General features: G+C 42.2%; 2 protein-coding genes across 3 annotated transcripts in view; both read left to right on the top strand.

Moving 5' to 3' along the window:
* Positions 1–27,201, top strand: part of RABGAP1 (RAB GTPase activating protein 1) — a 91,245-nt gene that overhangs the window by 26,228 nt on the left and 37,816 nt on the right. For both annotated transcript variants that reach the window (XM_090022986.1, XM_090022987.1), the window contains exons 8-13: positions 1,335–1,401; positions 2,459–2,561; positions 4,080–4,249; positions 6,790–6,964; positions 8,583–8,676; positions 11,783–11,933. In XM_090022986.1, the coding sequence (XP_089879112.1) occupies positions 1,335–1,401; positions 2,459–2,561; positions 4,080–4,249; positions 6,790–6,964; positions 8,583–8,676; positions 11,783–11,933 (760 nt within the window). The remainder of the gene's footprint in view (positions 1–1,334; positions 1,402–2,458; positions 2,562–4,079; positions 4,250–6,789; positions 6,965–8,582; positions 8,677–11,782; positions 11,934–27,201) is intronic.
* GPR21 (G protein-coupled receptor 21) lies at positions 20,601–24,693 on the top strand. The gene has a single exon (XM_090022512.1). It carries the CDS (start codon positions 20,718–20,720, stop codon positions 21,765–21,767), a length of 1,050 nt encoding a protein of 349 aa, XP_089878638.1. The 5' UTR covers positions 20,601–20,717; the 3' UTR covers positions 21,768–24,693.

The following is a 27,201-nucleotide window of genomic DNA, read 5'->3' as shown; positions in this document are numbered from 1 at the left end:
GTCCTATCTAATCAGGTCACAAAAATGTTCTGTGGGCCCAGTGTGGAAGATGCATTGTTCTGAAGTTATTTAAAATGTGTAAAGCTGAGTTTTATCTTACAGCAGCAGATAGTACTTTAAGCGGAGGCTTCATTTCCTGTAGCATCTGGGCATCTTGTCTTCTGGTATTCTTATTTAGGTGGATTCTGAATCTAGTGTAGTCTAGAATCAAGAACACAGTTCCCCAGCCTTTGGTCCATGGTCAGCAATCCTGAGCACTGTGAGCAGTGTCACACTCTGCTCACAGCTATAGGAAAATTAAAATGTTAAAACTGAGACTAGCTGAGAGAACAATGTCACAGGGGTTTCTTGGTTTGGGGACCAGTGATGCAAAGTGGGGCATGAAGGAAGTGTCAAAACCTTCCAAAGATGAGAAAAAAACATAAAATGTTTCTGAACTGAGCACATACTCAGCACCTCTTTATGCTGAAGAGGGGACTATAGCTTCTTTCACACTAAAACAGAATAGAACAAATTAGGTTGTCATGCAGACAGGAGGATAAAGTAAACCTTTGACTTTCTAGCTATGAAGCATGTTTTGGGGAAATAAAGGCATGAAAGACAAGCCCGTGCATTTAATCTTGAAACTTCAGCTTCTTGTCTGTCAGAGACAGAGAGAGCGCACAAGTTCCTTAATGAAAAGTACCTGTTATAATAGGATATGGGGATAACAATAACATAGCCCAACCTGTAATAAGAGCACACCTTGTTAGACACAGCTGTAATTATACCAATCTTGGGGGAAAACAATTTTGTCTTGAACCCCTCTTTTCATGCAAAAACCAAGTTATAAACTTCTTCACAAAACTGAGCTCTTATTTCTGGTTTCAAATCCAATTATTTTGTAGTGTGCACACAGGGCAGCAAGGGATAGGAGATGCTGTTTACCAGGATGCCCCTTGGGATAACTAGAAACAACAGCCATAAACTGACAGAGAGCAGATTTAGACTAGACATCAAGAAGAACTTCTTCACAGTAAGGGTTACCAGAATCTGGAATGGGCTTCCAGGGGAGGTGGTGCTTTCTCTTACCTTGGGGGTCTTTAAGAGGAGACTGGACAAGCACCTGGCTAGAGTTATCTGACCCCAGCACTCTTTCCTGCCCAGGGCAGGGGGTCAGACTTCATTATGTACTGAAGTCCCTTCTGACCCAAAAAACCTATGAAACCTAGGTTAATATACAAGTAGGTAAGTTTACAAATGAATTGTAGGCAGGACGTGTTAGCTGCTTGTCTCAATTGTAACCTTGATTTCTTCCCTGCCCTTTTGGATTAATTAAGTGTATGTGTTTGCAGGTGTTTTGGCCTTCTCCTGAGTCCAGGCAAGGATGTTCGGAGTGGTGACATGCACCTTTTAGACTTGGTAAGAGGATTATTTATAACAAAGCATGAAACTGTTTTTTAACAGCGTTGCTGTTTGACCAATATTCTCTGTTGTGCACTGAGTGAGGCAGGGCAAGAATCATGGTAGTCGAGACTTCATCGTAGTGCACAAGGGGACTGAATTAAGATCATAGAGGAAACTTTAGTTCTGCTATTTCCTGACTTGTGACTTCCATCTCAGATCTTTTAACCGAAGGTCTTTTTTGAGAGTAATACTTTAGAAAGAGGCCAGTATAAAAAATGTCCCCGCTTCACTGTCATTTAGCTGTTAGAACACCATGTACAGCATTATCTTTCAGCAGAGTTAATAAAACATTCCTGTATGTTGAAAGTACATTAGTGTGAAACAGCTGAAAGGCTTTTTGAGATTAGCAGCTGGTAAAGCAAGTGTTAGTTTAATTTCTGTCAGTATATTTGAGATAATGAACTCCCTGAAGGACACTGAGAGTGAACATGCCCCTTGGGCAGCTGTCACTTTGAGACTGCCTGGTATGAAACAAGGCAGAAGAGGTGGATTGCTTCAACTTCTGAGACAGTGTTCATAAAGAAATTTGAAGGTGTGGGCACCATTAGTGTAGTTTCTCCTGCAGCATGGAGCCACTCACTCCCTTTTTCTATACCTGACTTCAGCCTGTAAGGTCAGTTGTGACCTGAAAATAGTTGAACTATATTGGCTTGTCCTTTTCTGAAATAAGCTGTTGATCTTAAGAAGTACTCACTTTACTCCAAGATAATTAAGCTGTAGTTGACATAAACTGGAGCTTCCTGGTAGTCTTGGCAGGGAGGCCAGATGTTGTACTGGCCATAGACTGAGCTTTCCTTTATTCTGAGACAGTCTTTTCCTGTTTGCCACTGTTAGGGCAGAGAAACATGGACTTGGGAAGTTTGCCCCACTGTAGCCTCTGCAGGAATGCATTTGTGGACAAACAGCAGATGTCTGACTCTACTGGTGACCTTTTGCACTTTCAGTGGCACCCAGTTTGCTAGACATAATTCCAGAAAGGTTTAGTCATTTTATTTCTTCCATTTGTTTGCAGGAGTCCATGGGCAAAAGCTCTGATGGGAAATCATATGTAATCACGGGGAGCTGGAATCCAAAGTCTCCCCACTTCCAGATTGTAAATGAAGAAACTCCTAAAGGTACCAAATTTAACTTGGTGACCAGCAAACATATTAGTTCGCTGCATAGGTGTGGGTTACTTTTTTCCTAAGAAGGTCTTTTGCTCTTTTCCTGTAATGACACAAGGTAGCACAAGTGGCAGTGTGGCTCTCTGCATTGGATTGCACATGGATGCTAGTGTGCTGGGTGTGGCACAGCCTACCTAAATACAATAAAATAGAAAAATAGGCAGAGAAAAATCCTTTATCTAGTATTAAATAATCAGGCATCTTAACAGGGAAAGGATTGGTGATCCCAGGCAGTACAGGCTTGATGAGAAGGCCTTGTGTACTGAGGATCCCAGTTGCTTCTGTTTAGCTTCTGTAGATTCCTGTTGTACTAAAACATTTACCACAAGTTTCCCTTTTGTCTGTTTTTAGTTCTCGCTCTAAATGCCACAGACTTACAGTGGACAAAATGCTGTGTAGAAACTGACACTTGCCAAAAACTGATTCCCAAAACCAGCGGATTTGTGGAGTTCTAGATTTCACCTGTTGTTTGCACTTCAACTTTTGGTGGTGAAAAGCACCATAGCCTGGTATCCAAACCCATGTGGCTTTCAGTCTATCAGGTTCTGAGCCAGTCTGTGGCATTGGTGTCAAACCTGTTGCCACATATCTGTTTCCAATTCTGCAGAATCTAAAGTTCCCATTTTAAAAATGGGACGTTTCTTGCCCAGATTTGAAAATAAAACTTTACAAATGTGGCCTGAGTTATAATTGCAGCTGTGCTGCTGTCTTGTTTGCATGGAGTCTGAAGCAGCTCAGAGAGATGTGAAATGCAGTCATTCATCTCTCTAGCCTAATGAAGGAACCTGAGGAATCAAATTTTCAACTAATTTAGATGAACAGTTGAGGAAATGATTTGCCCAATTCCCACAGTTGTGGGCGGAGCCTGGACCAAGTCCATGTGAAGGTCAGAACAAAGGTAGGAAATAGCAGTGGTTGTGAAAGTTCCTAGCATAATCTCTCCCATTCTGGGGATTCCTATTTATCACTGGCAGCTTGAATCTCCCAAGGAGAGGATTTCTCAGGACTGTGGTGGTCTTAGAACTTGTCTTTAATATGTTAGGAATCATGCTCCATGCAAGCTTCTGACTCCTGGGAGTGGGAAGAAGGCAGGACTTAATTAGGTTAAACAGGACCATATTTGCAATACAGATTGCTGTGTGAATCATAACCTTAGTTATGTGTTTGCACTTTTATTATAAACACATTTAATACTTGTCTATGGGAACTTGAAGACCCTGACAAAGGCCTCTTTAATAAGAGCATTCCTTTGACTTTGTATTGTCAAATTAGGTGTCTAAGGATCATTTTATTTTCGTATGCTAGGGATTGTGAAATCTTTTTTGCTTTTTGAGGCTTTATATTATCCAAGAGAGAGTTTTTCTGCAGAATGACCTTGTTAAAGTACCTTTACAAGGCAGATGGGTGAGACGATTTTTTCCAAGATTTTTATGCACGTATTCATGCAGTTGACTTGGTTCTTCCATCTAGATAAAGTGCTGTTCATGACTACAGCTGTCGATTTGGTGATAACTGAGGTTCAGGAACCTGTCCGGTTCATTCTGGAAACGAAAGTTCGAGTTTGCTCGCCTAATGAGAGGCTGTTCTGGCCCTTCAGCAAACGTAGTTCCACTGAAAACTTCTTCCTAAAACTAAAACAGGTAATAATACATTCTTATCTATGTTTAATTTGGAATCTCAGTGTGATTGGTTTTCAAACTTACCAGACCATAACATCTTTATGGACCATAACATCCATTGCATTCTTCTGAGATTTAGGAGGTGCTGGAGGATAAATAAATGTAAAGACACTGAGGACAAGGGTGAATTGTCCGTGCAGTTTAAAGACCAAGTCCTGAGACCATTACTCAAAAGTTGAAAACTATTGAAGCCAGCTGAAGTTGCAGGAAAGTCGCACTGAAGGAGTTGCATGAAAAAATGTCACTGGAACAGATGGCAAGCGTGTAGTGTGTATTTGACATGTCCTACCTATCAGTTTTTCTTTTACTTGAACAAGTTTGAGCATGAAATTAGTAAATCTGCCTTTTTGCAAAAAGATATGTACTGTACACAATTTCAAACTGGATGTAACTGAATAGATCTTGAGCAGATTTGACAATGAGCCTAGAAATATTTCCCTCTCCCCCACCCCGATGATGCTATTTAGTTTCTGGGAATTATAGAAATGTCATTGTATTGCTTACATTATCATGTGTTTAGAGGAGACATTTCACCAACCAAATACCCCAGCTTCACTAACTGAAAACAGTGGAGAAGCGGTACCCCAAAGGCTTCAAACAGCTGCTTTGTTTTTGATTCCACCTGCTGGAAAGAAAAGGATAAACTCAGTGCAAAAGAGGGACAGGAATGATTTAGAGTGGTACCGTACCCTCAGAGAAGTCTAGGTCCAGAAAATCAAGGTTAAATCACTAAAACTTTGCATATGTAAGCAAAAACTGGCATTTTCTCAGATCACTTGGGAAGGTGGAAGAGAATTTGTTTCCAGAAAATATAATGTATGTTCAAAGACAACCACTGCCATGAATGTGCCTCTTGACTCCTGAAGCCTAACGGCACTGGCCCAAGCATAGTAAGGGCAGAGGCTTTCTGATTTTTTTTTTTTCATATATTTGGTCAAGTAGCTCTGGGGAAATGGGCAGCATTCTCTTGGTGTTGTCTTTTGCATTTGTTTCATTTTAAAGTGGTAGTATAATCTTTGATAACAAATGGCAGGGTCAGTGAGGGAAGAACCTCACTTTGCAGCATTCATCTTATTGTACTTAAAGAAAATTTCCTATGCAGCCTGTTACATTAGCATACATATCCCAGTGCACACTTAGATAGGAACGGATGTTATGGGGAGACTTCTCTACAGTGGTCTGGGAAAAATATTTATGTAGGAGATTAGCCTTTACCTTATTTGGCCTGCTCTTTTGAGATGGAGGATGGAGATGCTGAATGATTACTGTTGTTACTGTAAATATTTCACAATTTAAAATGTAGGCCACTTTTCTGCCTGGTAATTTAAGGAGGCTTATCTGTACTTGGCTAATTCTTTATCTTTTATCTTACCAAACTTGCATGCAGCGTGACCTTTATCTCACTTTAACTTTGTCTTGTTTGCAGGCATTAAAGTGTTATTTATTTGCCAGCATTTACTTATGGAAGATTTAGGACAATTCATAACTAAATTGACAGATAGTGAGAGTCCTGCCTGATAAGCATGGAAGGAAAACTTGTTTTACAGAGCTGTGATTAGTCTATAAAATATACAACACAATAGAATTAGCTTATCTTAGTTTGCCAGTGCTGCTTGTTTTAGAAGTGATGGAAACAGACGGATTTTATTTTTTTCTAGATAACGTTCAGTGATTGAGAAATCTTTAGTCTGGATTTATTTTAAAATACCAAAATGATGAGAATGAGTGTTGGAAGCTTTTTAGAGTGCCATTTTGTAAGAGGAGCGGGGTGGGGGTTGTTTGTTTGTATTTACCTGCCCTTTTCAGTTAAAGAAGAGGAGTTTCAAAAATTAAGAAGGGAAGTCCTAAAGCCTAGCAAGCTAGCTCCCTGCATTCTCAACAAGAACATTGGCGCATGACTTGGAAGGAATAAAAAAAGACAGTTTAGGATCATGGTGGGACATGAAGTATGAGCAATTATGTCATGAAAACTGACAAGAAACGTTCTGGTGAGAAATTAACTGTAGTTTCAGGGGGGTTTAATGCGTAGTATTCTTCTCATTACTGGAAGAGTTGCCAAGTATTTTGTTATTTGCCAAACTTCCTCTTCCAGGCCCCTGCAAACCTCTCCTACCTGTCTTCAGTCCACACCTGCTGAAAAGGGTGAGGCTGTGTACAGACCTGGACGTGAATGAACACACTTGTCCTAGTGAGCCCAGCCCAGCTGTGGGAGCCACATAACACAGATGCCTTTGGGTTATATATGCTTGCTGTGTATTCTAGCTTTAAGGGCAGGAAGCAGAAACAATGGACCACAAACATTCACAGCCCTGGAAGTGGCATTAATGAGGTTGTGAAAGGGCTGTAGCAAAAATGTCAATTCTGTGCCCCTTGAGGAGTGCAGTAGAAATAACTCTGCTTCTCTGTCTCCTCTGTCCAAGGAGCAGAGGTAGAGCCTTGGGCAGCGAAGTAGATGTTGTTCTACAGTGCTGTTATTAAAGATGAAACTCCTTATTTTCTAGACAAAACAGAAGGACCGAAAGAATAGTTCTGACACATTATATGAGGTTGTGTGCCTTGAAAGTGAATCGGAAAGGGAGAGGAGAAAAACCACAGCCAGCCCCTCTATTCGTCTGCCACAGTCGGGGTCCCAGGGTTCAATGATTCCTTCTCCTCCAGAAGATGATGAAGAGGAAGGTAAGGAGGAGGTCATCTGTTGTTCCCTGCTGGTTTTGTTCATTTGGAAGGCAGTGGAAAACTTCCATTTGGAATGAATTAATCTTTCAATGAGAGGTCCTCGTTTTGTTTTTAAAGCTCATAGAGTTTGGTAAGCAGCATCCTAAACGTCTCTGTAACGCACTCCATTTTCTTTGCTGCTGCTGTGAGTTTATTAAACGCTTCTCCTTACTCTATAGATCTGTATGTGGACCAGTATAAAGAAGACAAAAAGGCAGGGGACACTTAGGGTGCCATTTGTCTCTCTCGAGCCGCTGTAAACAGCCGCAACAGAGAAGAAAGGGTGTTAGTCTGCGATGTATGCATACAGCATATTTGCAAAAAAATGCAAATGTAGGGTTCTGTAGGGAAACAGCCTGGCATTGTGGGGATGTTAACTTATCTGGGGTGTAATGTATTTTCAGCAGGGTTTGCAGCCATTTTTAACAGATCTATGAACTTGTTCTGAGTTGTTAGATAGTATCGTCTAGTAGATAGTGCATTGAACTGCGATTCAGACGGTCCAGGCTCTTTTGTTGATTCTGCATGGCCATCTGGGTGCCTTTGGACAAGTTGCTTCACCCCTCTGCCTTGTGGTTTTTTTTCCCCCTCTGTAAAGTGAGAATTGCCCTTTTTTCCTTTTATAAAGCAATTTGAGATCAACTGATGTGAAGTGTTCTATAAATACAAGTTGCTGTTAACTGTTAGGAAAGTAATCAGTAGACCTGAGTTGTGGCACGTACCACTTCAAAGCGGTGGAAGTGGGAGTTTTTGGTTTTCAGCCATTAGCCAGGAGAATTTGGATCCAGTTGAAAAGAATGTGTTTTCTTCTGAATAATTAAAGGTAGGCAGTGTCAGAATAGTGATGTTGTATTGATGAGATACTGGAATGACAGCAGAATTCTTACCTGCAGTACAAACAATGAGTGTTTCAAAATAGCTAGGAGTATATCAGCTATGATTTTTTTTCTTTTAACCAAAGGATTATTACTGTACTTTGTGCTTATCTGCTCTTTTCATTTGAGCAATGGAATGTGCTGCATTGTAAAAGCTGTTTAATTTAAGCTTGGAGAGCCATCAAAAAAAAGTAATAGCTTTTAAAATAAAACTGCAGAGCAATTCAGGCTGCAACAAATGCAGTGACATAATGTCACCTCGTCATATTTCCTGAAGGAAACCAGATCCCTTAATCTTTCATTTGGAAGATAAAGAGTTGAGGATGTGTTATCACTGGCAGCTTTTCAAGTCTTTGTCAAGTACTTTCAACTTAGTTTTAGGACACTTTTTTCAGCATCACTAGGTTTTACTGAAAACAGTGTAGCAAATTTATTTTAAGATAGCATCTGGAATATATTTGCATTTGGTAGCAGTTAGGTTAATGTTTACCTTGTATCCTGACTCGTTCTTGATTAGATAGCAAAGTGTCTCTACTTTTCGTCCCTTGTTTACCCATAAGCATTGCACTTGCAGATACTGTCTTGCTCTTTATCCAAACCAACCCCTAGGAGCTGATTCCTTTGTAGCAAATCAAACATTGATCTGTTAGAAGGGTAATAACATCCACTGTTTTCACACTTTCTCTTCTCTTCTTACTCCGTAGATAATGATGAACCACTACTGAGTGGTTCGGGAGATGTTTCCAAAGAGTGTGCTGAAAAAATTCTTGAAACCTGGGGAGATCTGCTTTCCAAATGGTAAGTGGCAAAAATACACCTGGAGAAAATGGCATACTTGAATGTTTTTAGACATGAGAGATCCTGGGTCAGTGCAAAGAGTCTTTGAGCATCCTCTTCCTAGGACAGTCACTGTACGTGGAAGTCCATGGAAAAGTTTGCTACAGACTTGGTGCCCTTTTGAAACCAAGAAGGTCCTTTATTTTCTGATTGGTTGGATCAGAAGGTCCTTTAAGTCTGGTTGGATGTGGTCTGATTTCTTTAGTGCTGTTACATTTCTTCTCTGAAACTATTGTTGTTAATTTGCAGTGTAGCTTCTTGATGGGTGTTCTCCCAGCCTGTTGTCCCTAGACACTATCATGTTGATTTTCTCTACTTTCGCTGCTTTTTAAATCTAACCACTAAAAAGGAGTGCAAAGCCTGCAGCTTTTCCTTCACTGGCTCTCAAGAGAGTGCTTTCCAGGCAGCTTCCCTCTTGACAGCTCCACAATAATCAAAATGAGCCACTTATCCCTTGGGTACCTCTTAGCCTTTGGATCTCAAGAATGTCAGAGAATCAGACTTGTATTTTGTGTGTGCATACAAACATACAGGTATGTGCACAAGGAAAAAGGTCCAGCCCCCTGCAGAAAAAAAAATACACAGATCATCCTAGCGTGGTGTTTCTGAACAGTAAAGATGCTAATGGAACCCCAGACTTTCCTTTCCTGAGGAGCTGCTTGTCAGCTTTGAATCCTACAAACACCCTTTGCAGAAAGGGATACTGAGATCAGTAAGACTCTCTAGCACTGTTGTTCAAAGGGCACAAGCGTGATACCTGATGGACCCTAAATGTGCTATACTTGAACCCTGCTTTTGCTGTTGATCTCTGGCTTAATTCTAGCCTTTGTTTTCTACCACCGATGTCCATTAGCAGAAAGCCAAAGAATGCTACATCCAAGGTAGAGCAAAGCAAACCTTCATTGCAGCAAGGGTGAGATTAAATCCAACATTTACATCACTGAAAACTGAGGCAGTCTTTCTTAGCAAAGATTTTCTTGATATTAAGCCACATTGTGATATGTGGATCAGTTCTCAATAGATATTTGATACTGTTGTTTTAAATATTGTTTTTTATTTCCCATTTGTTTTACTAGGCAAATTTGATAGTATTGATAGGCATGAGAAATTGTCCTGTTAATTTAGTGGGAAGGCTACAGCAAAATCATGTTCTTTCCCCTGCTCCCGAACAAACCGCCTTAATTATGAGCTCTGCAAATCTGCTCCCTGTGAGAATGTTTCTCTTAAACTTCAATTCTTCTGTAACTCTTCCAAGGCTGAAAGATAATTAAACCACCTGACAGTCATACTGAAAATGTTTTGGCAGCTTAAGGAAGATATGGAGTGCCTCTGTGCTAATAATAGCAGTAACAATTTTAGTTAAGAGGGAAAGCCCTTTAACACATTAAAATTATGTTCAGGTAGTAATCCCTCTAATTTTAATGAAAGTGGATTTAAAATCCTAAGAAGCAGAGTCCAGGTGGCTAGATGCACTGCTCTTAAGTGCTTGTGTAGTGATTTAAGGATTTGTTGATACTGATATTTTCTCTCTCTCTTTTTTTACACTGTATAGCTCATTTCATTGCAAAACAGTTGCGTGATTTTCCCATTCCAAAGTCTTACTGCTTGTAAAAATCCATTAGACTGTCACCCATAAATAAAGTATAGTCTCAACTGGTTTTGGTCTTATCCATTAAAACTACTGTTTATACTTGTTTTAGTCACAGGCTAAGGCAAGATGGTATATAGATTCTTTAGAGTGTTTTAGATGTTTAACTTCAAGACTGGGTTCTAGGAACATATTTTATTACCTTGCTAGGTGAGAATTGATTTGAGCTACCTCTGCAGTCCCACTCTGTTGTATGCTTGTTTTAATAGGGAAAGCTGACCTTTTCAAGGAGCCTTCTGATAAAACTTGAAGTTCAAAGTGAACTGACCTTGCACACAAGGGTAAAGAGCAGGTGATGGTACTCCAGGCCTGTGAAATAATGGCTTCTCTAAAAATTGAGCACAGTAGCTTCTAGGCTGAAGACAATACTGATGGACTCCTCCCCATGTGTGTGGAAAAGGAAGCCAGTATCTTCATACAAATTAGATCTGAGTAATAAACATGATTAGTTTGGCTCCTGAATTGTCATTTTTCATGAAGTGGCATTATTAAATGTGGGTGTCCTGGTCAGGAGATCGTGCTTTACAGACAGCTTTACTATTAGACCAAGGCTGACGTAAACTAATCACTCCCCTTCCCTCTTAAGCACTTTGTACAATGGTTTTCTTGTTTAGTACAAACGTTGAGGGAAGGCTGTCTTTGTCTTGAATACCATGCTGTGTTTTTGGCTATTTAACATAAATTGCTGCTCCTCTTTCTGCACACCTTGTGTTACGTTCTGCTCCCAGTCTAATCATGAAAACCAGCAATCTAGAGCAGTTTGGAATCTGTGAAAGTTCAGTCTAAACTATCCAGGCAGGCCAAGTGAGGGCAGCAAAGAGGAAATTATTCAAACATTTTGAGGGTTGAAATTACCCGTTAGGTTCTTGAAAGCTCATGGGTAGCCACTCTAATTGTGAAAGGTTTATCTGTCTGTTTTATTGGAAAAGGACTGGAAATCAACATTCATTTTCTTAAGAGGTGTCCCAGTTTGTGACCAAGTATGTTGGCACAGTTTGAATTGATGCAGATCTATAGATCTTGAAGATCCCAATGATAGCTTAGATTATAAAATATGTGATACCTGTTCAGTCTTCTATTTAAGTCATTTCTGCTTTCGTCTGTTGTGCTCGTGATTTTTTTATAGCAGCTGCAAGCCGCGTTCATCTTTCAGTTGGAATCGCAAGGGATTATAGAAGAAAATTGAAAAGCGCTTTCATTTAATTTTGTTCCCCTGATAACACCTGAATGTTGCAGCACTGTTTGAGTTAAGCTACAAACTACCTCTGAACTAGAAAAACTTCCATCTGCAAGTTGCAGACTATCCTGACGTTTCTGCTGGTGGTGCACATCCCATCTAGATTGTTAGTGGTTACACACATGTATTCCTGCATGTGTATTTGGGCTACGGTAATGGGATGCACCTCCCTCTTTGTCCAGGCACCTCAATCTGAGTGTGAGGCCAAAGACTTTGTCAGCATTGGTGAGAAGCGGAGTCCCTGAGGCACTGCGAGGAGAAGTATGGCAGCTGCTAGCAGGATGTCACAACAATGACCACCTGGTAGAAAAATACCGGATTCTCATCACAAAGGTAAAGTGGTAGATTATATATACAGTATGTATCATTTTAATTATACAGGTTTCCCTTGCTTTATGCTGTACACGTGCTCCTGGAAGACAGTGCATAACTTGAATTTGGATAAAGGGGAACCCATTTTACAGTGTAACAGATAGGGATCTGTTCCAAGACCTCGACTATACTGACCCCAAACCCATTTCTAACTCTTTTACAAGGCCGTTTTGATACTCACCAACAGCAGACAGTACACACGAGCACTGGGCACTATCATAATGGGGATGGCAACTAAAGAAACACATGTAGACAACGAGCAAGGAGCACAGATCCACAACAGACTATTTTGGTGTGTGTCACCCCACAATGCACCACACAAAGCAGCTGACTGCAGGCTTCCACCACATCTGTTGCATAAAAGTGAATTTACCTTGCATATAACAAATTTTTGGCATAAGAGCGAATTCGCACATACAAAACCCACATAAAGCGAGGGAAACCTGTAATAGGATCAGAAGGTGGACTTGAAAGAGAATGACATTGAGTTTTAAAGGTCAGTAAGAATAATTCATTGTTGTATAATCTTAATAAGTCAATATTATACAAAACTCCCCCAAAATCTGTAGTATTTATTGTACAGTGTTATATCTACCACAGAATGATTTTTCCTTTATTCCCATTGATATTTCACACACACAAGACCTGTTTTAATTCACCAGTTAGGTATATTCTGGTGTGTTTCTAACTGATATGTGCTGTCAGACCTAAATGCAAATTCTCTTAGTTTTTGTACAGGAAATCCAAACAGATAACTCCTGTTATTTCGGTTCTAAGATGAAAATCCAGCCCTAATTGTTGATATTTAGCTAGTTTCTTTGTTGGATAACCTGATCAAGATTGTCTTGTGTGCACTGATCAGTTTAATGTTTTTTAGGCTTCGTTATTTAATGTTGTAAAACTTGGTTTTTAAGAACAACAGTAGGATTCAGAAAGTTCTGATGATCAAACAGCAGAAGTAGTGACAAAGGAAGGACCATGTATTGAGTCATCGTGCAACAGCGCCTTGCGAATTCCCCAGTCTACCAGTATCACACAAAATGAGAATGAAATGTCTTGCTGGCAGAATTAGTACTCTGAGTTGTCATTACCTGGATGTGTAAATTGTATTTTATTGTTCTCACCAAACGATCAAGCATTTAAGGATTAGGTTGAAAATGACTGTAGGCAGTTCACTACAAAAGCCCCCTGTCAGAATTGAAAATCATTGGTCTAAAAATAAACAGCAACATGAGTCAACCTTTTGTATAACTGCAGTCTGGTTACACATAGTTTGACATGGATTTGCAAGGAATAATTACAGGCGTTATTCTGAGGGGGCGTGGACATTTGAAATAGAGACCCAGATAGGATGGGGGAGCCTCCTGCTTAACTCATATCGGCAGCGTTTAGATCACTTGCAAAATGTTCTGTCAAACTTTTTTCCTGCAGCGTGGAATAGTGTATCTGGAACTGAGGCTTTATCTGAGTTGTCTGTATCCACGGTCCCAATAATGTTTTTTCCATATAAGGCAGTCTTAACATCATAGGGAATAAAGCATAAATGTACAATAAATTGCATGAGTTATGAGACTGCAGAATGATCTGCGAAGGAAAATCTCATGGTTGCCCCTATTGTATTGTTGTAACCCTCAAGTGAGGAGACGATCACGTGGCCTGTTCACCCCTCCAGTATCTTGGTGCCAGAAAGAAAAGGAATGACATCCCTGTGGTGCAGTGTGACACATGCTCCCCTATCAACCTGAGCAAGGAAAACTGTTAGTGGAAGAGTGTTTCCTTTTTCCACCTAAATCTGAAATTCTTCTGCTCTTTTACCTCTTGGTAGCAGCAGAGGAAATAACCTGGCTCTGATGCACTGGAAGTATCTCTAGCATCCAAGGCAGGGTGACTTGGCTGATTCAGCACTGCTGTCTAAAGAGAAAATAAGCTGGCCATTCAGCAAATACTAAGGAATTCACTTCTCAAGGAAAATTAGCTCCAAACAACTGTCTCCTGTCTCTGCCTCAGTCACGGGAAGTATTTGGCATATGTTCTTGTCAAGTTATCAGCTTAGGCAAACAAAAATGAAGCCTACTTTTTAATACAAATGTGCCATATTTGAGCATTGCTATAGCTGTCTTCATTGCCATGGCCAGAATGTCAGATAAATGAACATGAGCTCGGGAGCATATATGTGTAAAATTAGTGAATTCTGCTGAACGCCTTGTCACAAGGACATGAGAAAGGAAAGGAAGTAGAGACAGGCTGATACTCTGGCGGGTGAAAATAGGTTGTTTGGATGTTGCATCCTCCACAGCCTGCATGCAGAGCTAGAACAGCAGAGAAATAATAGAAGGGCTTCAGGGAAGCTCTAAAGAGGAGAGTGGGTGAAGAAAGCAAAAGTTGTTGAGTAGGACGTGGGAGCAGAGATCCATACAGGATAGCACTGGGGAAGCCTTAAAGGAGAACAAAGACTGAAGTAGAAAGGAAGGAGAACCTGACGCAGAGGATTTGGAGAGGAATTCAGCTGCAGTATTGACTGGGCTTGGGAAAGGCTGCTTTTCAGGGCAGTTCCAGAACACTTGAGCCACTTCCTTGGTTTTTTTCATGCACAGCTTCAACAATAGTCTCTTGTTTTATAAAAGGAAATGTAGGTAACAAGTGGATGACGTTTCCCAGGTGTGGCTACAAATTCCCAAGTCCTCATACCATGTGGTTGAGGACTTCAGCACCTGCCACCAAGTTTACCACCTTGCTTTTTGCAGCATTTTTCAATATTTTTGACCCCGGTGCAGGGCCGTTGCTCAGATTGACTCGTGGTGTTGATAGAAGTGTTGGATGCCTGGCAGTTTTACTGTCTGATAGAACTGTGTGAGAAACCTGGTGCTGTGCTGGCTGGCATCGTACTCTGCTGTCTGTGTAAAGCAGCATGTAACACTTCAGATATCTTTTGTTTCTATGTGATGGATGTGCATCTGCAAACCAGGTGTCAAATTCACTTGGTGCGAGTGAAAATGATGAACATAGAGCATATGCTTGTGACTGGTGTTTGGCTTTCCACCAAAAAATCATGGTACTATCAAAGAATGACTTGAATGCTTTCCTCGGGATCATCAAGACTACTGCAGCTTTCTTCTTATGCTTCTCAGCAAGAGAGCTGGGAACAGCAAACTGTAATTTCTAATCACTCTATCAGACTGCCTTGGAAACCTGTAGTTTTCAGAACCTGTCTTTTGCTTCAGGGCAGAGAATAATGGCAGGTCTCGCTGAGATCTTTATCAACTTCTTTAGTTTGGTGACTGTCAAATTTTCTCATATTAATGCTTTTTTAAACAAATGACATTTGGTGTTGCTGAGCACAACAGTGTTGAGTACAACGCATGTAAATCGCAGGTGGCTCTCCTACCTCTCCTTCCACATGAACAAGTACTCTGCTGACCCAGCAAAACGCATCTGCAACGCTATCATATGCTTGCTAGATGGAGGGCATAAGCAAGTAGTTCTGTAAAAGGGCTGGACTGTATTTTGGCCTTGGCACTTAGATTTCAATTAACTACTTGGCAGTTTTGTATGTGGAATTTTGTCGTCATCATTCATTACTTCAAGCGAAAGAGAAAGTTCAGCGATATTCAGATCTGTGATGGTGAGCTGTGAATGCCTTCTGGTTCAGGCATATCTGCTAATCATCAGGGATGCCTCATTACTCCAGTTCTCATAGCTTTACTAGCCTGGTAGTACTCTGCCATGTCTTGCTTATCACTCCTGCATTTGTTGCTGCTTTTTCCAAGGCTGTTTCTAGGAGTGGTGGTGTTCAAAATTGCTTAATCTTTGCAGTGCAGTGTTCTGAAAGTGGTACATCCAGGAACGACTAATATTGTCATAGCTGAACTTCATGGAGGGCTAACGTGATACCTTAGGGCAGATGATGCAGATAGGCCCACGTGAGTATTCTCGTGATTGTTGTGCCCCTCCTGTCTCAATGTCAACCTCTTTGTTTCAGTAGCCACGGTTGATTTGTCAGTCTTTCTGTGACCCCAAACAGCAGCGAGGCCCCACATTAATAAGACTCCATGTTGACAGCTGCTTCAGAAGTGTTGGGCTTTTTTTTTGGTACAGTGTGTCTTGTGAGTGGAGTATTGGCTAGAAGCTGCATCATAAGGTCTTTTTGATATTCAAGTGTACTTCCCCCTGGACTTCTGACCCTTTCTGTTTCCGGAAGGGGTGTCTTGCTTCCTTCTCTTCTGAGAGCAGCTCCTGGCCTGCTGCAGCTCCATGCCTGATTCTACACAGCTGCTAAACGGTGAAAGCAAAATGTCATCTGCTGTGTTTCACAAAGGCAGACCTGTGTGCTTTTTTTAAATCTATTTTTGTGGTATTGGTAATGGTTTGGAAACCAGCTCAGGAGGTGTATACTTGGAGTCCTTGTAGCCATTATTGTAATGCTAATTTATTACTCACCCTTTGTTTCTGTTGCCTGTGGTAAATGCTGGGCAGCTTTGTACGCTGTGCTTTCATAATGTGAGTAATGTTTAGATTTCACCATTACGCCCACTTTCACAAATTACTTCTGATTGGGAATTTGTGCACCATCTGCATGACCTTCTAAAGCCTGTAGCTGTCCCAGATTGCATGCTCAGGAGAGGTGTGAAAGGGCCAGCCAAAAGAATTGAGGTCATGTCACTGCTGGGGACAGAAATGGAACTTGAGAGAAACGGCGATCTGGACAGTCCCTAGGAGAAGCATCTGTTTCGGGTGGAGCTTGAATAGAGGGATCTTACTTGAGCGCAGCAGCCCTGGGTTTGGGAGATTAAGAGAAATCTCTTGCTTTGACAGTCTTTAGGGTTTTAACTATTAAGGTGTGCTGGGGTCACAGTTTCCAGCTTTCTTCTAATCACAAGGGCTAGAAATGGCTTTCCTTAATGGATGCTGACATTCCCAGGTATTCCAGAAACCTTAGGCAGCTGTGTTTTTAAGAAAAGAATCGCCTGAGGCAAGACTCGCGATGAAATTGCTGCAGTTGACAACCCTGCAAATGTTCTTTTGTTGGTATTGGGTGTAATTAGCATGCTTTATACTTAGTCCAGAGCCCAAGGAAAGCATTGAAAGGAGCCTTATGAACTTCAGTGGGTATTGGATCAGTCCTTTCTGTCTGCAAAGGTGTTGGAAAAGAGTTCTGCCGACACCTTTACAACCTTTGTCTTTATTGCTTTAGGGGAAAAACTTTAGCATCAGCTTAAACTCTGTTTCCATCTGCCATGCTAGATTTCAAATGAAGACAACCTTCCATGCGCTTTGTTCCTGTTATTAATTGTCTAATGAGTTCAGTTAGGGTGAGAAGCTGAACATGACCTTCTGAGTTTGCTAACCACTGTCTGTCAAAATTGGGAAGCGTCCTCTTCCTCCTCTGCGTCTGGTACTATCTGGTAGTTGTAAATAAATGACAAGGTAAGTTGTTATATAGTGAATAACTGAATGCATTGATACTTTATGTTCGCAGTTGATTTCTATCAAGTATGCTATATTTCAATTATGGTGAAACAGCTTCAGCAATAAGATTAGAATCTGATTTAACTGGGGAACAAACATGATTCCATGAAAATTGCTGGCAAATGGCTGGAAGTTAGTAATCATTCACATCTTGCTAAGCAATGGATGAACTAGTGTAAAACTTTTACCTTTTTTTTTTTAATAAGCCACTGGTTATTGGTCCCAACCAGTCTAATACATGCTGCATAGATAATTGGCAGCAATGAGTTTCAGCCAGACTGCCAGTAGTATAGATCTTCTTTGCAGAATTGCAACCAATAGTGAACAATTGGAAGACAACTTATTTCTGACTTGAGAATCTGGTTATCCAAAATCATACGTATGACACAAGTAAATAGTAGGCTAGCTGTTTTCCTCACTTAAATACTCCATGTTTAAAGGAAATGGTACAAATACTAGTCTGAAAGAAACAAAATATGAGGGGGGGGTGTTAAGACTTCGTAGATGATTCCTGTAACTGGAATGTGAATTTCAGAGGTGCTGAGCACCCAACAATTCTGGTCGGAGCCTAGAAGACCTATGTTACCTTATGGGTTATCTCTTTGGGTTTGACTTAATGACTTCTCTGTGTCTGCATGGGGACACGTTTTTGTATGCTGTAAGTTCTCATGATTTGTAAGATGGGGAACAGAAGAATCTCTGAACAGTGCAGTCCTGCAGCAAAACCGTGTAGCCTGGGCAGCCATCTCCATTGCTGCTCATCCAGCAGTCCTCTGAATCTCCCAACTTTTCACTGCCTTCTGCTTCTGAGATGCATAGAAGAAGAAGAAGAAAAAAAGAAAGCAGAGTATAGGTGTTGCAAGTGGCGGGGGAGCAACTGTTTTAATAAGAGATCTTGAAAATCTTCAGCATCCACATCACAACCAAACTCTTGGAAGGTCAACTTTATAACCATTGGCTCTCAAACAGTGGCCTTGCAGAGCTCCTTTCAGCTGTTGATAAAGCAAAGAACTGTTTGTTTCCCCCTTAGAAAGGAAAGGAATGGGTTTTTGCTGGGTTTTATGGAGGGTAGTGAAGTACAGAGGGTAAGTGCAAATTGTTGTGCCAGCCAGATAAATGCACCATCAAAAAAAAAATTGGTGCGACAGGGACATCTTGTGGCACCTAAGGAGAAGCCAGCTGCTGGAAGGGGTTAGCTCCTGAATTCGCTGGAAGAGTTATCTCATGCGAGCTGCTCCTTGAGGCAGGTCTCCAGTGTAAACAGTTATCAGCATCAGTTGTGCTAGAACTTTTTTAAAGTCTGGACTCTTACTAGCTACTCTCTCTCGCTCTGTGTTTAGCTCCATGAGAACATAGTCCATAAAGGGCTTTGCCAGATGCACGTTTTCAATAGCTTGTAAAAACTTTTATAGTAAAGCACTAGATGAAAATGTAACTCGGTTGCATCTCTTTACAGTGCTTGTGATGTTGAACAATGAACTTGCATGGTGGTGAAACCTGGCATGGGCTTCATTTACTTAGCTGTTCCATACTTATCACAATCAGATTTACCAGTGTGCATCTAAATTGAGATTTATGTGATTAATTTTAAGCTTTGCTGAGAGCCACAGATGCCTGGTTTCAGCTGAAATTGTGGATTCTCAGCACTTGGGACCATTCAGTCCTTAAATATCAGATTAAATATGTTATCATGTGAACCTGTAGTAACTGTGGGACTTGGTTAGAAAACTGACCTTTCACTTGTGGGAAACCAAGTTTAAATCCTGCTGAGTCTTGTGCTAATTGTGGGTTGTGCACACCACAAAACCATGCCAGAGTTTGGCATGACTGATCTGAGAGCCCATATTCAATGTAATACCATTTTCCCACCTCATGTGAAGTGCTTAGCTAACAAACAGACAAGGGTCTTTGGGTATCTTTTATTAGACCAATTAAATAGTTGGGAAATATTGTTCTTTACAAGCATTTGGGTACAAACACCCTTCTTTGGGCATAGGGAGAATCTGCTAGTGTTTGGGCACATCTACATGTGCATGAATGTGCTGAAGCTACGACCCATGAAGTTTGGTGCCTGTAATAAAAGGTACTAACTCAATGCACAGTAGCACTGGCACTTGCCTTTTTAGTGATGCTAATGCGCAGTAGACTAATCCTACTCCGCATGAGCACGGCTTTTGCTATGATGCACCAGCGCATAGCAGAATTCATCTACTGCACATTTAGCATCTTGTGTAGATGTGCCCTTTGGGTTCTCTCCTGGGTGCAGTCAAGGCTTAAGCTGACAAACACAAATTTTTCTGTTCTTGGTTTTTCGGGTGATGGGCAGCAGCGTTGGGCAAACCTGTGTCAGTCCTGCTCATAACAGCCATAAACTCCGATTCAGACTTCTCAAGAGGTTTGAAACTGGTTCAGAGGATCGAAAGCAGTCAGAAACTTTTGCGGTTTTAACAATCAGGACTGGTGGTAGAAGTGATATCTTGTATCAGACCAAGTAGATTTTTGCACAGATGTGCAAAAAAAAAAAAAAAAAAAAAATCTCGTGGTTGTAGACCTTTTGATAATTAAAAAACCAAACGAGCGCCGGCTGTAGTAACAGCCCGGGTTCTTCAGGTGAATCTGAGATCTTTTATTAGACCAGCTTATAGTTGGAAATTTTTTCCAGCAAGCTTTCAGGTGTGAATGCCCGTGTGAAAAGCATCGTGAAGCAGTCCGCTGCTTTTCCTCTGTCTTCGCCTGGTGGTTTCGGCGAGCGGGTGCAAAGCGGGGTCGGGAGGAGAGGGGAGTTTAGCAGAGGCTCGCGCCGGGGGGAGGCGCGGCGCGGCGCGGCTGGGCTGCCGCAGCGCTGCGGAGCTGCCCCGGGCAGGGCTCCCCCGGCGCCGCCGCTGCATCCCCGCCTCCTCCCGCCCCATCCCCCGCGCGGCTCCGCTTCCTCCGCCGCCGCCGCCGCCGCCCCGCCTGCCGCAGCGCCCGGGGCCGGGGCCGGGGCCGGCGCCGGGGCCGGCGGCAGGTGAGCGTCCGGGGCTGGGGGCGAACAAAGCATCCTCCCGCAGCCCGCGGTGGGGGGGCGGCGGCGGGGGATGCTGTAAAACGCTGGCCGCCGAGCTGCCCGCTCCTGCCAGCCCTCTCCCTCTGCCCTGCAGCTGCTGGCAGGGCCCCGGAGCCGGGGACCAGCGGGGCAGACAATGCACAGCAGCGGCAGCCGGAGCCGCCCTGGGGACCCCGCCGCGCCGCAATGACAGCCAGGCAGCTGGCGGGAGCGTGAAAGCCGCCCGGCTCAAGATGAACGCCTCCTCGGCGGCTGGCAACCAGAGCGGCCGGCCCTTCTGCCTGCTGGCCCTGGGCTACGCGGAGACGGTGAACGTCTGCCTCCTGGAAGCGATCGTCATCGTCTTCCTCACGGCTCTGATCATTTCGGGCAACGTTGTGGTGATCTTCGTCTTCCACTGCGCGCCCCTGCTGAACCACCACACCACCAGGTACTTCATCCAGACCATGGCCTACGCCGACCTCCTGGTGGGCGTCAGCTGTCTGGTGCCTTCTTTGTCCTTGCTGCACTACCCCATTGTTCCCTGGGAACCCTTGATCTGCCAGGTCTTCGGCTACGTGGTGTCCGTGCTCAAGAGTGTCTCCATGGCCTCGCTGGCTTGCATTAGCATAGACAGGTACACGGCCATCACCAAGCCGCTGACCTACAACACCCTGGTCACTCCCTGGAGGCTCCGCGTCTGCATCCTGACCATCTGGCTGTACTCCTGCCTCGTCTTCTTGCCCTCCTTCCAGTGGGGAAAGCCTGGCTATCACGGGGACGTGTTTCAGTGGTGTGCTGACTTCTGGGAAACGGATCCGTATTTCACGCTTTTCATCGTGCTGATGCTCTACGCCCCGGCCGCTTGCATCGTCTGCTTCACTTACTTCAACATCTTCCGCATCTGCCAGCAGCACACCAAGGAGATCAACGAGAGACGCGTGCGCTTCAGCCCCCAGGAAGGGGAGGCCGGGGAGGCGCAGTCCTGCCCGGAAAAACGCTATGCCATGGTCCTCTTCCGTATCACCAGCGTCTTCTACATCCTCTGGTTGCCCTACATCATTTATTTCCTGCTGGAGAGCTCTCGCGTCTATAGGAACCATGTCGCTTCCTTCTTGACCACTTGGCTTGCCATTAGCAACAGTTTCTGCAATTGTGTCATTTACAGTCTCTCCAACAGCGTCTTTCAAAAGGGGCTCAAACGGCTCTCGGGGGCAGTGTGCGCCTCTTGTGCAAGGCATAGGTTAACAAAGGACTCCTTTACCTCTCGGGGCAAAAGGCCTTCCAGTGGATGCCACGTCTAAGAAGCATGTGGCTGACTGGGGAACGCAGGGACAGCCCTGTAAATGGCAGCATCCCTCCTGTACCACAGCGTGCATTTTTAAGAGGTCCAGATTTGCAAAAAAAACTCCCAAACAAGAGTTTCTGAGCGAGGCAGTTAGCGCAGAAGAATCAGGAGCGCATGTTCTTGCGGTTTCTCTTTAAATTTTGAGTGCAGTGAAGGGCGGTGGGGTTCCACCTCCATCTTCGTTTTTAAGAATAAAGCTGTATCTTGACACTTACTTTTCCAGCTGGCTTGACAATGTAGTGGGTGTATGGGAGCTTCAGCAAAAGCTCCTTTTCTTACAGCTTTACTAGGTTGTTTCGAGATTCATGTTTCACATGTAAATGATACGTCTCCAGTGGAAATGTCACGGTGAAATGGTGCATTACAGGGATTTTTTTTTTCTTTTTCTTTTTCTTTTTCTTTTCTTTTTTTTTTTTTTTTGAATGTGCCAAAGTTTATTGATGCTTTGTGTTCCAGTGTCCTAATGCAAGGGGCCAAATGATTTGTCTTTCAGCTCTACTCTGAGCTGAAACAGTGAATAATGTGAGCATTCTTATCAGTAACTTAAACTTGTAATGAGCCTTGAATGAAGCAATGTGATCAAAGCGGTCATACGTACCTGCAAACCGATCTGGTTTCTATGCCCCATTTCACCAGTAGAATGTTTTGTCTGTGATTGGAGTACAGTATTTTGCATCTTCCTTGTTGTTCATGAAATAGCAAGAAAGAACTTGGAACAGGCCAAATTCAGCATTTTAATAAAAATGGATTTTTATAAGATGAGACAAGGTATTTACTGTTTTGGGGCAACAGAGTTGTGGCAGTGGTTTGAGGATAATGCCCATATGTGAATGTTATTCTTAAAACTGCGGAGAAATGTCACATTTTTTGTCTGTGGAATTTCTCAAGAACAACTTTAAAAATAACATGTTGGATTTTTTTTTAATCGCAATTCTTTGACACTCTGCATACTAGAACTTAGGGGTAAAATGAAAGAAAATAATAGTCTCTTAAACAGCTAAAGGAACTAGGTTGTAAATTTAATTACAGCATTTGAGTTATGGATGAGCAGATGAAACTAAAACAGGCATTTTTTTCCTTAGGCTCCATGGGATTAAAGATAGCTTGAATATAGCAGGAGCTAAATCCTTTTGGCAAGCATCTATCATAAACCGGTCAAACAGAGTCCAGTATCTGAGACTTAGTGTCTCGTTGACCACAGTTTTAAAAATCTGGTTTAGATTAAATATGTTTCTATACTGTAATGCCGTGAAGAATTCAGTATGGCCCTCAATAAATTCGTCTTCTTGAAAAATATCCATATCTTTTGATGGAAGCATGTCATGTCATCTTGGGTAGGAAAAGAGTTTGGAAAACATATTCTTATAATAAGGAGTTGGTCTGTGGATTATCCTTTCTAGCTCATGGTGTCTTTGGCACAGAGATGTGCTTCCTTGTTGCCCTCAAAAGGAGTGGGAATACATACCAGAACTGGTCTGCAACTTGCTGCTTGTCCACGTGCGTCCAGTCTTCACATGTAATAGGAGCAATTTCTGAAGGACTGTGTTGGGTTTTTCATGCATCATAATGTTTCCGGTCTGTGCACATTGTCATTTCACAGTGGGATGAAGGAAACCTAGGGGAAACAAGTAACAAAATGCTGCTGAAACCTGGGATTGCTCTCCGGGGTAAAGGAAAATCCACCGTGTGTATTACAAAATAGATAGTGTTGGTTTTCTCCCATACTTTGCCATACTTAATGGAAACTTGTAAAGATAATTTCCTCCTGTAGTTCTTCCGAAACATAAGCACGACGACTGTCCTAGTCCCAGTGCCATTTCAGCCGTATTATTATTTATTAACCACTTTTATTATTTGTGTTGTGACATTGCTTAGGGGTCAGAGCCCTGTTTTGCTCAGCAGTGTGCAGGCGTACATCAAAGACTGTCTCTACCTCAAGGAACTTTCAATCGAGTGTTAGTGTTAAAGATTATAGTTAACATGACAAAGTAGGGGAAAATGTAAGGGAGAAGTGAGTCATTTCTGAACGACAGTATTTGTAGCAGACGAGCTGGCTAATCATTCTCATCTGTTCTGTCAGCATTGATGGGGGGACTAGGGGGTGATGTATAGGTTTTGGTCATAAATATTTAGCATTTAGGCTCGGCATTTGTGGAACACCCACTCGTGCAAAACACCCAGGCTTTTCTGCGATTCTGAGCTTTGGCATTTGAGGAGATGCGTCTGAGCATTAAAATAGCATTTGATTGCAAGATAAGTCAGAAACGAATTGCCTGCTGGGTCCTACAATCCATCCCATTCAGGCTTTTGGTGTCGGTGGAGATCTGAGGACAAACTTGGTTGCAGGAGTCGGGTGAGAGTCAGTATGTTTGAGAAAATGGGAACTTATCAAAGGTAAATGCGGAGCCTGAATGCTGACACATGTAATGAACTCAGCCTGGAGCAGAGGCTATTTTTATCTAGCCATCCCAGAGTCGGGGTCAGAAAACAGTACTTTATCAGCCTAGCTATTTTGTAAAACATTTGGGGAATGGCTGCCCAAGCCAGCATTGCACTGATGGCTGGATGAAGCCATTGCAGCTGTAGTCGCTCCCAGCTGTGAGACTGGGTTGCAGAGCATTTACTAAAGCTAGGCCTTTGTCTTTCCATTTCCATATCCAGTGAAACTGTCACCTTGATGCCATCTCAGAATTGTCATCAGTTAAGCTGCCTTTCATGAGAGGGAAGTGGGAAACCCTGGCACTCTTTGTGGGGTGAGGGAGAACAAAAGAAAGAGGTGCATCCCAGCTTAATTTACAACTCCACATTTTTTACAGGTGCTTCCAAAAGGAGCCTCTGCAGGCTTCTCTGAATAGTGCTAGGAAGCAAAATTATTTTTTGAATTGCATATCATGCTTTAGCAAGGTTTTTGTAAGAGCTTCTATTTGATATTAAAGTGTAGGAGTAGGCTAGGGATATGCAGCATTAAAAAGAAAAATTCCACTGGATTCGCATTCACTTCCGTGAGGTCACATCTGGGATGAATCTGGCTTCCTGTGCTTGGGCCCAAGTGTTGAAGAAGTAGTTTTGGCCCCTCTTACCTTGTTTTGTCAGGGGTCCATTTGACTTTGTCCTGTATTGAAACGAGGCATAGTAGTCTTTTTCAGGGATTGTCAGAGGTAATAATGTTATGAATTGTTACACGCTAGACTTCCCAGATCATATCCAGCATTGCAAGTTTGAAAATTGAGTCCTGCTCTTGCTATAACATTTCAAGTATGTCTAGCATTAGAAAAAATGGTAAGTTACGACTATGAGCATTGCTTTTAAACGTGATAGCCAAGGGAACATAGTTATGAGATTGTGTCGTTAAGTAAAAATGAGTCTTGGTACTTGCCATGAGCTTTAAATGATGGAGTGGACTTGTTTTCATTTTAACTACTTTCTGCAGTTATCTGCCTTGCTTTCAGATTCAGCTGGGAGAGGCTTTAATTTCCCATATGGAATTCACTGGCACTTCTGAGTTCCCTGGGAAAGGATTTTCACACACACATCTCTTCGGAAAGGAACATGATTTATGTAACTCATCGAATTCTCGAGTCCAAAAACAAAACCTTCGTACAAAGTTATTGAAAGTTGAAGCTTGCAGTATATAGCTGCTTTTTAATAGTTTGGGAGAATGTGTTTTAACTGTTCATTTCATAATCTCAAGTCAAGTAACCATTTTTCATGACATGGTGACTTCCTTTCTGGGTGTGGTAAAAAAGATTTGCTGTTGTATACTGTCTTTCACATGTAGCTAATTCTTTGCTTCCTTCTTTTGTAGTCTTAATTTGCTGGATGGTTTTGCTCAGGTCCTGAATTGTCAGTAGAATTTCAGATTTCTGCCTTCCTTAGGTCCTTACACAGTTCGTATCTACTGCAGTAGTTGGGTGTTGAAGAACAGTCCTTTTAATATTGTCCTAAGACTCCTGCAAGGGAAGGAGGCAGAATGAGGGTGAGGCACAGAGAAACTCAGTGAGGCAGGAAGCCTGTGATGGCCCAGAGAAATGAAACAGGACTTTCCAAGCCAACCCTGGACCATTGTTGCTCTTCTCACCTGGAGATTTTACTTGCTAAGAAGCAGCCTTGCACTTAAATGCAACTGAGCTGAGCTCTAATAAACATTCGTAGCCCAAGACCAAACTCCGTGAACAAAACTGATGAGCAAATATTCCTTGCAGTATTAGCAGATGGAAACACCATTGGATGGTGCCTTGGGATCCATGTGTTGGGATGGTTCTTGATTTCAGGTAGGCAGTCCTCCACCTCAGGATTTACAGGCTGAAGTTTTATGGGGCTTGTGCTTCTGAAACTCCACCCTTGAAAGCCTATGTGTGGGCTTGCCAACCTTTTTTGAGGCTTTTGTTCTCCCAAATTTTGTTCTGCCTATAAAAAGCTCACAATAATTTTTTAACATATGGAAAATATGAAGTTATTTTTGTTTGGAAATGATACTTGAAGTGTTTTGTTCCTGATTTTGGGGGGGGTACAACCTTCATTTGTATGATTAGAGCAGGACCTTCATTTTCAATATATAGACTTTCTTTTTTTGACCTGTAGGAGCTTTGAAAAATTGAGCAAGAGACCCTTCCAGTCTTGCATTTTAAATAAAAGCAGTATTTAAAGTTTAGTCCACTAATTCTGATCTAAACTGGTGGTAGCACATGATTTCTAGTTAGATTTACATCATCTCAGTGTGATATAGTTAGAAAAAAAATCAAGTGGCTTAATTTGAGTTGATTTAAAGAGTAGTATCCTATCCTGTATAGGGAAGTATGAACATTTCCTTAAAGCATGAAGGTGTTGAAGCCATTTCTTTTTTAGTGTTGGAACAAGGAGAGAGCTTGAACCAATTTTAAGGGGGCACAGAGAAACCAAGCTAACTTAAGTAACAACTTATGGTATTCTTGATGTTTTTGGGTACCATGCCTGATAGTCGTGGATGAGGGTTGTTTGTGCAGTTGTAAAAACAATTTAGACAGTGCTGTAGGGTATTTTGGATAGGGATGATGATGCCTTGAGCAGGTGGTTGGACTAGATGACCTAGTGAGTTCCCTTTCCTTCCAACCTTTCTGTGATTCTATGAAATGAAAGTTTTGCATGAAGAGTTTGCAGTGCTGTTTTTTGCAGAGGTTTCTAGAGTCAGAACCATGGGTTTGCAAGAAAGGGAGCACAAACACTTGAGTGCTACCCTCTTTTTATTTTCAGCGTAAAACTAGTTTCTGTGCCTATCACTGTAACTCATTGTTCTTTCCTCACACACATCGTCACTAAACAGTGTCTGCTCAGAAATGCAGGAAAATGCTAAGGTGCAGCCATTGCACAGCTTGGCTTGTATTCCGGGTGCTGCTAGGACCTCGGGAAAACCA

Source organism: Crocodylus siamensis, chromosome 11 (genome assembly GCF_052110815.1).
Source record: "Crocodylus siamensis isolate JL-2025a chromosome 11, ASM5211081v1, whole genome shotgun sequence".
NCBI classification, from domain to species: domain Eukaryota; kingdom Metazoa; phylum Chordata; order Crocodylia; family Crocodylidae; genus Crocodylus; species Crocodylus siamensis.
This window is presented reverse-complemented; position numbering and strand designations above follow the sequence as displayed.

Bases quoted from the DNA above. Each gene is read 5' to 3' on its own strand.
- GPR21 (XM_090022512.1), top strand. From the start codon at position 20,718: ATGAACGCCTCCTCGGCGGCTGGCAACCAGAGCGGCCGGCCCTTCTGC.